The 11,878-nt window shown below is 37.2% G+C and overlaps 1 protein-coding gene and 1 long non-coding RNA gene across 4 annotated transcripts in view; one reads left to right on the forward strand and one right to left on the reverse strand.

The window, feature by feature from the left end:
* ubash3bb (ubiquitin associated and SH3 domain containing Bb) overlaps positions 1 to 6,220 on the forward strand; it is a 29,548-nt gene extending 23,328 nt beyond the window's left edge. For all 3 annotated transcript variants that reach the window (XM_086081474.1, XM_086081476.1, XM_086081477.1), the window contains exons 12-14: positions 304 to 410; positions 1,140 to 1,249; positions 2,394 to 6,220. In XM_086081474.1, coding sequence (XP_085937600.1) covers positions 304 to 410; positions 1,140 to 1,249; positions 2,394 to 2,531 — 355 coding nt within the window. In that variant the 3' untranslated portion in view covers positions 2,532 to 6,220. The remainder of the gene's footprint in view (positions 1 to 303; positions 411 to 1,139; positions 1,250 to 2,393) is intronic.
* A 1,689-nt stretch (positions 6,221 to 7,909) lies between these two features.
* On the reverse strand, positions 7,910 to 11,789 carry LOC147170395 (uncharacterized). The gene is made up of 3 exons (XR_015095512.1): positions 11,354 to 11,789; positions 11,208 to 11,284; positions 7,910 to 8,954 (listed from the first exon to the last, which is right to left on the reverse strand). It is a non-coding gene; the product is annotated as an uncharacterized LOC147170395 (long non-coding RNA).
* Between the last annotated feature and the right edge of the window lie 89 nt (positions 11,790 to 11,878).

Raw genomic sequence — 11,878 nt, forward strand, 5'->3', positions numbered from 1 at the left:
GGCGTGGTGTGTGAGACAATTCAACAGAAACTTATAATAACACATTTGGATCAACATCACATAACAGCGAATAATCCATAATAATAACATATGCCTTTGCATCTTGTTCCAAAAAAAAGCTTTTTTGACTTGCACAAGTGATGTGAAAATCAAATAAGTACTTTTGGCAATTTCAATTTTAATCTGAGAAATGTAACAAAGAGCTGTGATTCTAACTCACAAGGAGAACTTCAATCAATCAATCAATCAATCAATGGACAACATTTAAAGCACCTAAATGAGCAGGTATTTGTTTGTTTGCAGACCGCTGATCCCCATCAGTAAGCTTACAGTGTCGGAATCATACGAGAGTTACATGAGTCGAAGCCACCAAGTGACCAAAGACATCCTATCAAACTGCAAAAACACTGGTAAGATTTTGGCAGAGGATATGAATTAGGGCTGGGAATCTTTGATTGTCTCACGGATTCCGATTTTTGGGCCTGCGATTCGATTCAGAATCTATATTCGATTCAGAACGATTTTGATTGACAATGATTTCTGCTTCAATTTATAGATATGCAAAGAATTGTCATGATCTACTCCAGCCTGACTCGCTAATGCTAATTAGTGCGCTACTCGTGGCACTTTTATCACTCAAAATTATAACTATTCATACAAAACACTTCAGAAATTTAAAAAAAACTTGTATTGGAATATCTTGATCGTGACTTTTTCCTTCCACTCTCGAACGTGGCTACAACTTAACAGTGTATCAGAACACGTGAAATCACACTGCCCCTAAGTGGCCAAATCGAGTACAACATGAACAGTGCTCCCAATAAAGGCACACACAAACAAGGGCAAGACAGTATAAAAATAATTGAAGTAAAATCGATTTTGGGACATTTAAAAATCGATTCTGAATCATACTAAATGAGAATCGCGATTCTTATGAGAATCGATTTTTTGACACACCCCTAATATGAATGTATTGAGCCATTGCCTGTGTATGCTTTTGAAGTACTTTTTTTTCTTTTTCTTATGGCTTATGTGGCTGAACAATGCAAATCTATGCATCTTCTTCTTTATGATGTACACGTAGGTTGTATTGTGTCAAGCATTTGTCCACTGTTGCGTCCTGTTTCCGCTCTCCGTAGGAAACAATGTGCTGATTGTAGCCCACGCCTCTTCCCTTGAGGCCTGCACACGCCAGATGCAGGGTTTCGTACCACGGACCGCCAAAGACTTCATCCAAATAGTTCGAAAGGTAGCGACCGTCATGTACTGTAGTCCCAAAAGACTTTTCCTCATCATGTAGTCCGCCTAATAGCATATGTGTTCTCTCTCAGTTCAGCCATGATAAGCATTTTGGACACAATTAAATACAATGACAATCCCATTGATACAGTAAAGAAAAAATTAATAAAATAATAATAACAATAATAAGGGACAGTCCATCTAACTAACAAACCTGCTCTCACTATATTGGGAATAATACTGTTAAGTATAATGGCGTTTCTAACGGCAATAATTTATTAGTAACAAAATAATCTACCCATTGTTACAACGTAAATAAATAATAATATTAATATATAATTTAATAATATAATATAACAATAATAAATTAATTAATTAAAGTGCTGGGTTACTAGTACCGCTGTATCTCACTGAGCGGCGAGTTCGAAGATTTGTGAAAGGTGCTGTATTTTCCAAACAGTTTCTATGGTCAGTAAACAGTTTTTCTTATGACCACCATTTTTTTCACATGTTCAATATTTATTTTAGTTTTGCACTTAAATGTAAAGTGTGTGAATACTATTTATTTTTATTATTTAAATTAAATTATAGAAATTTGTATTTCTACACATGTAACAAATTGCAATCCCCACTAGTCTAAATATGGCATTCTGGGTAATAATGCGTTAGTGGAAAATGAGTTAAGCAGCAAAATTCAGCAGTTTTTTATCAATATCAGCAGGCGGCCATTTTGCCACTTGCTGCCGAGTGAAAATCGGCAGCAAGTGGCAAAATGGCCACCCCCCTGAGATGGATAAAAACGTCTGGATTTTGCTTCATAACTCATATTACACAAATGTAATATTAATCAGAATGTCATGTTTAGACTAGTGAGGTCACATATAACATATTATTGTCAATAAATGTTTATGGTTGACTTCCCCTTTAAAGCAACATGCCCAACACTTATTAAAACTAACGGAATTTAAAACAACAAAAGTCAAAACACAATAAAAACGAACTAATGGAAAATCCTGAACTTTTATGATTCTGTTAATAACTAAGATATTTCAGTTTTTTTCTTTGGGTCTCAAAGTGATAAAGGTTTTGGAAATCCTGAATTATAAACATTTATTTGGGCTCTGAACGCTTCCTTTTTGTTTTTGTTTTTTTAGATCCCTTATTTGGGTTTGTGTTCTTGTGAGGAGCAGGGCAACTCGGGGCAATGGCGGATGGTCGACCCCCCCGTCCTCCCACTCACACATGGACCAAACCACATCTTTGACTGGAGGGAGACACTTTTACATGAATAACATCTGTTGGATTATTAATCCCACCAAATACTGCTACTGTCTACAAGAGTGTGACGTCGGTTTCACAAATGGCCGCTCAAGTGAAACGTTCATTTGGGCAGTGTGGGGGAAATGCCACCAAAGTCCAGTTGTATGTTCTTCAGAAATCTCAGGAAATTTCAGTGCACTCTCCAAAGTGCTTGACTTCCAACTTTTTACATTGTTAGCCCTTGATGTAATGTATTTAAATTGTTTAACTTATTGATATTTGGTTGTATTCTGCACATTGTAGTGAGAAGCCACACGCGTTGCCATGTTATCATGGCACTCTTCCTCTTTGTCACTACTGGCAAATTCTGTGGTCCCAAAAAGTCGAGGAAAAAGCAAAACACGCTTGTGGAGTGAAGCGATCAAGAGTGTCCAAACATTTTTCTCGGAGGACCATACAGAAACATTGAAGGATGCAAGGAACAGTTTGTTTGTTTGTTTTTACTTTAATTTATCAAGCACACAAAAATCAGGCAATCAAGCAATTGCATATTATATATATATATATATATATATATATATATATATATATATATATATATATATATATCTTTTAAAACTTGTATAGATAGGTCTGATGCTTGTGAGTGGTAGAAAGTAAAATAAATACACCATAAATTACTTAGTAATCACATCTCAAAAGCAGAGAGCGTTTTTGCACAAATAAGGCCAGGGTAATCATTCATTTTATATTTTCCCAGTTTGGACCCTGACACAGAGGACAAAGTGGAAGAAACCATTTTTGCATGCAAAAAATAATTATCTTTAGGGGTGCCAAAATGAGTGTGTTAATTTGGAGTTAATTTAAAGTTCCTTTAACACCACAATTTTTTTTAACGTACGATTAATGACCGCCCCTTACTTGGAACGCCTGTACTGGGGGAAATCCAGTCGCAACACAGCAGACACGTCCACGTCAAAATTTTGCAGTAATAAATTTCATAATAATGCATATGTTTGTGGAGACTAGGGTCAAGCTGTAGTTTACGGTTTTAAAAATGTGCAGAATTTCACAAGTTACTTCATGTTAAAGATTAGATAGCTCTTAATATGAAAAGAAAAATGTACTGAGCTGTCACCAATGTCTTACAAATACAATGATGCCATCTAGTGGCAGATAAATGACCTCAACACAAATCAATATCACACTTGATTTTTTACAGTACATTACATCTTTTTAATTTTAACTCAATTTTATGAATTATTATGAAATTACTGTATCAATGAATAAAATATGCAGCCAAATGTCCACTTTTATGTTAACAAGAGTATGAAAACTCAGAAAGAAAATACTTTATTGTACATTTAAAACAGATGTAAAATGTGTGATTAATTGTGAGTTAACTATTGAAATCATGTGATTAATTGCGATTAAAAATTGTAATCGCCTGACACCGCTAATCTTTATCCACCACATTATTGTGAAGAGAAGTGTCGCTCACCCTCACGAAATTTGTTGAATATAACAACATGAATTATAATGATTTGACTTTGTAGGTCCCACTCTATGTTACGTCAACACCCTTTGCATCATTTCTTAGCAAAAAAATAAATACAAATGAAACGGTATACTAACTGAGAAGAGCTGCGACTGGTGTCAGATTCACATGCAGTTAATTCCATTGCACCTCTCTATGACAATTGTGAGCCGCAATTTTGATGAATACCATATAGGATAATTTTATTGTCACGGTGATCCCATAAACGCAATCAATACAACAGCATCCTCTATTAAGTGATGAAATACTGCATAACGTAAATCTCTAAAAGACCCATTAACAGTAAGCAAATTCAGAAGAAGAACAAGGCTCAACAATCTAGTATTGATTTACACACCTTTTCCTCTACACGCCTTTAAAACTTGAAGAAAATGCTAGTAGTTTTTCTTTTTAGTAGTGGAACCTCCAAAGTTGAAAACACCTCAAAGGTGTTAGTTCATCAACACTGAATTTGATCACAACCGATTATTTATTTATTAATTTATCTTTGCCTCTGAAGTTCAGCTCTCAGCACAAATTCACTCCAAACAAAATTTTATTATAATAATTTTTTTAATTTTATTTTAAATGTATACAGTTGTTTAGTTTTGTTTTGGACGGTTAAACATTTGACAGTGTAACTTGTCATTGCTGTGCTCTGTGTCAGTGGTGGCAAATCCAGGTCCAGAAAGTAAAAAACCTTGCCATAGTTTGGCTTTAGCCCCTGATGCTGACTAGCTAGCTAGCTAGCTAGCTCCCTGGCAGGTGTTGGAAATCAGTCCTTGATTTCTGCGTGTTCAAATAAATTCAAAGTTGAAATCTGTGAACAAGTTTGCCAGCTTTTATTTCAGAGTCTGAAAGACAAATTAGGGGCTGCTCAATCATAGCATCTCACCCACAAATGTGTCCTTCTCAAAGTTCATGCATGCATATATACACAAAATGTTCCCACCCCCTTCATTGACAAGGAAGTACCTTTTGCCCCTTCCAGGCATAGCCCAGCATGTGGCATTTCCTGTCAAAACAAGTCTACACACCCCCTCTTTATCTCTACCTCAGGATGTGGGCAAACACTTGGCCCCCGCCACCTCCTTGCACCAGAGACCCCCCATAAAACCCCACATAGAGCACACCCCCCGAGGAAGAGACTGAGAGACTTTGATCTTGTTCTGTCAGCAGAGCGAAATACAACCAGGCCATCTCCCATTGAGTTCTTTTAGTCCTCAACAGATGTGGGTAAATAATTGGCTCCTGGATAAACAATTGGCCCCTGGAGCATCCTCGCACCAGAGATTCACGCAGCCGGCCCTTTTGTTCAGACACCTCTTATTTAGATTAAATCAGACACCTTACTATGACAGGGAATAGAACAAAGACTATAGATAAACTAACATATGGGGAACAGTTGTAACATATCTAACTAAAATCAAAAACACTTTGAAAAATATAAATTGAAACAGAAAAACAATGTTAATAATCCAACACAGGTAAACAAGTACCATGGGAGCTAGCGAGCTAGCTAGCTAGCACCTGGGGCTAAAGCCAAACTGTGGCCGGGTTTTTACTTTCTGGACCTGGAATTTGCCACCTCTTCTCTGTATATAGGGAAGAAAATGTGTTTCGCTCAGGTCATTTGTATTTTATTACATAATATACACACTATTTTTATATATATAGTGGATGCACACACGTGCTTGCGTTGTCATTATCCACCCTTACTCACACTTTTGTTTTCAGATGCAGCAGTCGGTTTGTAGATTCCATTGTTGTTTTAATAATGGCTTCAAATGGAAAGTCGCACTTCTCTCTGTATTTTGAAATAGTCTACATCCTTTATAATGTTAATGTTCTTTTCTTTTCTTTTTTTTATCATGTTTATGTTGATTTGTGGAAGGAAACTCTGGTAGCCATGTGACAATTTTTTTTTTATTGTACTACATATGTGTATTTTATTTATTCTGTTTTCAATAATTTTGCACAATTATAAATTTAAAATGTTATCATCTTAGATATTATAATAGAGTTTATTTTGTCAGAAGGTTGTGTAAAATCATGATATTGTTAGTCCACATTCAGTTGTTTTCTTTGCATTCTGTATTGTAAGGGAGTATGTCTAAATTCTAAAATCCAATTTCTGTAAGGTTAATTTTGCTATTCCTGAATTTAAAAAAATGTTTAGCATGACCATCTTGTGATTTGTGTGTGTTGGAGGTGAGTGATATTGATGAAATTATATTTCCTTATATGTCGCTCTATTTGAGGGAGTTCATACAACTACTTGAAGCCCATACATACACCCAAATGAGCCACATCGACACACCAACACACATTTCTACACAGACTGTCGGAAACCATCTCAGGGAAGCTCACATGCATTCTTGTCGTCCTCGTCGGGGTCTCAACCCGACTGCAATTCATTGTCATACTCATAACCGACTTGTGTGGGCGAATGCTCACATTCAATGGCGTCTGGCACGTTGGTTCTCTTAACAGATAACAACATCCTGATCAACTCTATGCGTAGGAGGTGTTGCACTATGTGATCCGTGGTTGGTTCGGATCAGGCCCCACGGTTCAGATCACGCCCGATCCGCGTATTGGTGTGTGTGGGGGTGGGTGGGAAACAAAACAAAAACAAAGTGCGCATTCACAGTCGATACCATTCTGACATGTAAAGGAAGCTGAAACATACTTAAGTTCGGCCCTCGAAAGCCCCTATCCAGCCTGTTTTCCATGTTTCTCTCCACTAACACACCTGATTCATGATCAGGATCGGTATCGGGCTTCTGCCAAGCTTGCTGATTAGCTGATCATTAGATTCAGCTGTGCTGCAGAAGGGAAACATGGAAAACAGGCTGGATAGTGGCTCTCGAGGACCGAACTTGAGCACCCCTGAAGTAATACATTAACAGCAATTGAAATAGCCTTAGTACACTTTTACTCTGAAATTTGACCACGTTGTGGCGTGACGGCTAGCTTGACTTCCCTTTTAGACGTTTTATGGGGGGTGGGGGGGGGGGGTTCATGGTACGGGTGTGCCTCCTGGGAGAGGCCATGCTGATCGCTCCTCTTAACTTAAAATGAAAGTTTTACCCAAAATAAATTATTTTTTCTCAATGATTCCATTCAAACCTACGTCTAACTGGTTCCAGTCGTAGGACTCGGCCGTTACAAAATTCTACCGGAATAAAAAAAAAAGCAAAGATTAGTCTATCTACTTTTCAGAAAAGTAAATCCAAAGGAGGTCTAGAGGCACCAAATTTTATACACTACTATATAGCTAACCAGCTACAATATATAATTCTATGGGCACAACCCAACAGAGATACTAACTGTTGGCTGGAACTAGAACAGAAGGATTGTAATAACCTCAGACTTTTAGATTTACTCTTTGCTACAACATCGATTAAGTGACACAATTGTTTTGAAAACCCAATGATTTCCGCCACCCTGACCGCCTGGTGGAAGGCACTAGAAATTACAAAAGCCCAAGTGGAGCCCTGTGGGCTTTCTCCCCTATGGCATAACCCCGACTTTCAATTTAACAACCAATCGTTTTATTTAGGTGTGTGGGAGAAGAAAGGAATTACACATCTCCACCATCTTTTCTCAGATAATATGTTTATATCATATACATCCTTGCTCCAAAAATACAAAATAAAAAACTGAATTTTTTTACATTATCTGCAAGTTAAAAGTATGATAAAGAAACAAATTCCAACACTTCGGGGTACGCTCCAACCGCCTGTTTTAGCTAAAGATATTACAAAGCTTTCTCCGACAACAACAAAAAAACTCTCAAAAATATATAAGTTACTTTCGTATACTGATAAAATGTATTTACCCATCTCGAAATGGGAGACAGTCTGTAGCTCCGGAATCTGACTTTTGAATTCAAGTTTATGAAAACTTATTTAAAAAGACAAAACACACAAATGTACAACTTATCCAATATAAAATTATTCATAGAACATACATTACTCAATATATGATGAAGAAAATGGGACTCTCAGACTCCGACATTTGTCTCTAGTGTTTACAAAACACTGCCGACACTTATTTTCATGCTTTATGGTTATGCACTCAGGTTATGTATTTCTGGACTAAAGTCTCAGAAAAACTTTCCACTATCTTGGACTGTAGGATACCTAAATCTCCAAACTTGTGTTTGCTAGGTGACCTAACAACAACTGATTTACCACGTAAACAATTTCAATCTACACTCGTAGCCCTTACTATTGCAAAAAAAATAAATCTTGTCAACTGGAAAAATAAACAAACTCTGAATATTGACCAATGGTCTAACCTCCTCACATTTTAATGGAAAAAATATCTGCCTCGAATAAAAACCAAATATCAAAATGTATACAAACATGGTCTACGTATATAGAATCTTTTAATTTAAATCTGGTTACGTAATTCTGTCTGTTAGCGAGGCTGTGGGCCAGTGGGGTGCCTGGTGGACCTGCCATGCCCCGTTGTGCTGCGTTGAGCTTGGGGCGCGGGCCGTGTTGTGGTGGGGGGGCGCTCCGGGCTCCTGGGTCTGCTATCCGGCCGGTGGCCCCTGCGGCCTGGGGGGCCCTGGGGGGTTGTGCTTGCTCTGTCCTGGCCGGGGTCGACTGCTCCCCTCTTTGGTGGAGGTTTTCATGCATGCCAGAGCCATCACACCAGCATCTACCAAAATTCAAACACAATCTGCTTCTTCCTCTGGTCGTTAAATCGGTGGAGGCTGATGTCTGTGGATTTTACTATCCTTCCTTCCTTCCTTAATTTGTTGGAATTTAGATGTTTCTGGGGTTGGTGAAAGATTCTGGTTGGTAACCGGGTGGGTAGTAGGTGATGTCTGGTCGGTGCTGGATTTCACTTTTCTTTGATCCTTCCTCGGGTCTCCTGACAACTTCACGACTCTAGCGGGATTCTGCAGTATTAGGTATGGTATTTTTAATAGGTTTTAGGTAAATTAATGAGCACACACGCACGCACATTCTCACGCATGTACAAAAAAAGAAAAAGAAAAAAAGAAAAAAGAGACAGAGCAATGATGAGGACATGTCGAATTGGTAAGATTACCGAATGAACAATACTGAGCTCAAAAAAAAAATGGTTGTACAACTTCCTTTTAAGGAATACAGCAAGGCTGCAACTATAGAGTATTTTAGTATTTGAATACTAGACTGAAAATTATATTGAGTACTGAAGTACTCGGATTAAATATATTTTTTCTTGGCTAAAGAGTAATTAAAGTACTTAAAAAATTGTTTTTAATCAACAGTTAATTTTTTCAAATTGTACATTACGTTATACGCCAGGGTAGAGCTTGTGCATTTATGAATTTGGAGCAGTTGACCAGTAGGCCTAATAAGGCAAATTAAATAGGGTATTTTTAAGGTGTTTTTCTTTTGCGTTACAGGTATATAAAAAAAGAAAAGAAAAGACAAGAAGAAAAAAAGAAGAAGCTTGCGATGAATGTAGCTTGTGATGAATCTGCAGACACGAAACACATTACCTACTGGAGTACTGCCCTACAGGTAAAAAAAGAAAGACAACAGTTTGTGGAGTTGGAGGAATTTAAATCAAAATGTTTGGACATGATATGTGGTGTCCCCCAGGGGTCAGCGTTGGGGCCAAAACTGATTATATTGTAATGATTTGTGCAATGTGTCTCATTTATTGAAATTTGTGTTATTTGCAGATGACACAACTATTTTAGTTTCTGGTGAGAAAATGCATCTTATTTTGGGTACAATTACCTCTGAATCTAGGAATGTAAAATCATGGCTTGATAAAAACAAGTTATTAATAAATTTAAACGAGACGAAATTAGTTGTGTTTGGTAATGTTAAAAGAGGTAAGTAACTGCGCAAGATTGCAAATTGAAGGTGTAGATAAAGAAAGAGTAAATTAGATTAAATTCCTGGGGGTAATTGTTGATAATAAAATCTGCTGGAAACCACACATTAAATATATTGGATCCAAACTCTCTCAAAGCATCTCTATTCTGACATAAGTCAAACATTTTCTCAACAAGAAATCATTACACATTCTGTACTGCTCTCGCGTATTAAACACTTTTAAGACATCATTACCTCTGTTTCTGTTGCAAAAAAAAGAGCTATAAAAGCAGTCCATAATGTAGAATATCTCCACCACACAAATAACACTGTTTCTACAATCTAAAACTGTAAAATTATTTGATCTTGTGGAACTCAATACTGTACAATTGGTGTATAAAGCTAGAGATAATTTACTACCGGGCAATATTGAAAATATGTTTCCAGAGAGACGGGGAGGTTATGGTTTGAGGGGAATTCATCACTTAAAGACAAAGTATTCAAGAACAACATTGAAGAGTTTCTGTAAATCTGTATGTGGAGTGAAATTTTGGAACAGGCTGAGTACTGATTTACAACAATGTCCAAACATAAACTAGTTCAAAAGGAAATTTAAAATCAACATTTTTGAAAAGTATAGGGATTAAGAAGTGCTTTTCAATAAAAAGTAACATTGGTTGATGTTATTATTATTATTGTATAATTATTATTATTGTATATATTTAGTATTGTTGCTATTGATAAGGAAAAAAATATATATGTACAGTGGAACCTCGGAGTGTGAACGTCTGAATTTGAATTTTTCCACGACAATTTTCTTCGTCATGGGCCCAAAGAAAGACAGTGGTTTTTCAGTGGTTGAACAATTCGGACTTTGAACAGTTTGCAGGAATTAATTATGTTCAAACTCCAAGGTACCACTGTTTATGTAAAAGTATGACAATATATGCACAAGGCACACTGTTCAATGTGTTCACTATTAATAATTACTATAATAACCTTTGTTATTAATAATCAAGATATATAATAGCAGTATACTAACAGGTTTTTTTTTACTATACATACCTACTATTTATTGTGTAACAGATGTTAAAAGGGGTAGGACCTGATAAATGTATGCTTCTTCCTACTCCTTTTCGAACATGTATGTGTAAATGTGTAGCTCATGATTGGGTGAAACACTGTGGAACTTTCTTATGTTGCTTTCGTTGCTTGAATGTTGTGTTTGTTGTTTTGTTTTATATGGGTTTTATTTTATATTTTGTCGTTACACATGTACTTTTATAATCAGCTTTTTTTTCTTTATATACATGTTCTTGGGCGCAAATGCGGCAACTTACCCCACGCCAGCCACGGCCCGTATGGAGGTAAATATGGTGCAAAAGTAACTTGTACCTGTAAAAAAAAATGTGTGTACCTGTAAAAAAACAAAAACAATGTATCTGTAAAAAAAATGTTTTGCACCTGTAAAAGTCGTGATTTGTACCTGTAGAAATGACAACTTGTAGTCAAAGAAGTTGCCACTAAGAGTCATACGTGTCGAAAGATTTGAAGCCTACTTTAGGACTGTGACTTTCTGTCCTGAATGTATTTCCTTTTACCTGGGCCATTTGTATTGTCATAGCTGAGACAGTGTAAATATACGATCAATAGCTTGTCCCTGCACTTCTAATGTCTTAAAGTGGCGAGCCGCCACCACCTGCTAGCCGCAAGCGCCACTGCCGGTTGTCCCACAGCTTCGGGCCGGCTGGGCTCCCGCGAGTCGGCCGCACCCTCGGCCTTGTTCACCGCTGGCGCTCTCTCTCCTGTAATGATCCTTCCGCAGTTTCACCTACGGAAACCTTATTCGTCGTTGCCGCCATTTCCGCATTCCATTTGTCTTTAATTCCTTCGTTCCCGCTGCTTGAATCAAATAAGTAACATCTGCCCTCTTCTTCCTTCTCTTGCGTTGGTGATATAAGTAGCTACATTTAAAGTAGCCCGTCCGCTACGCTAAAGCCTTAAATAAACG

Source organism: Leptonotus elevatus, chromosome 7 (assembly GCF_054856555.1).
Source record: "Leptonotus elevatus isolate MCC_2025b chromosome 7, RoL_Lele_1.0, whole genome shotgun sequence".
Lineage (NCBI taxonomy): Eukaryota > Metazoa > Chordata > Actinopteri > Syngnathiformes > Syngnathidae > Leptonotus > Leptonotus elevatus.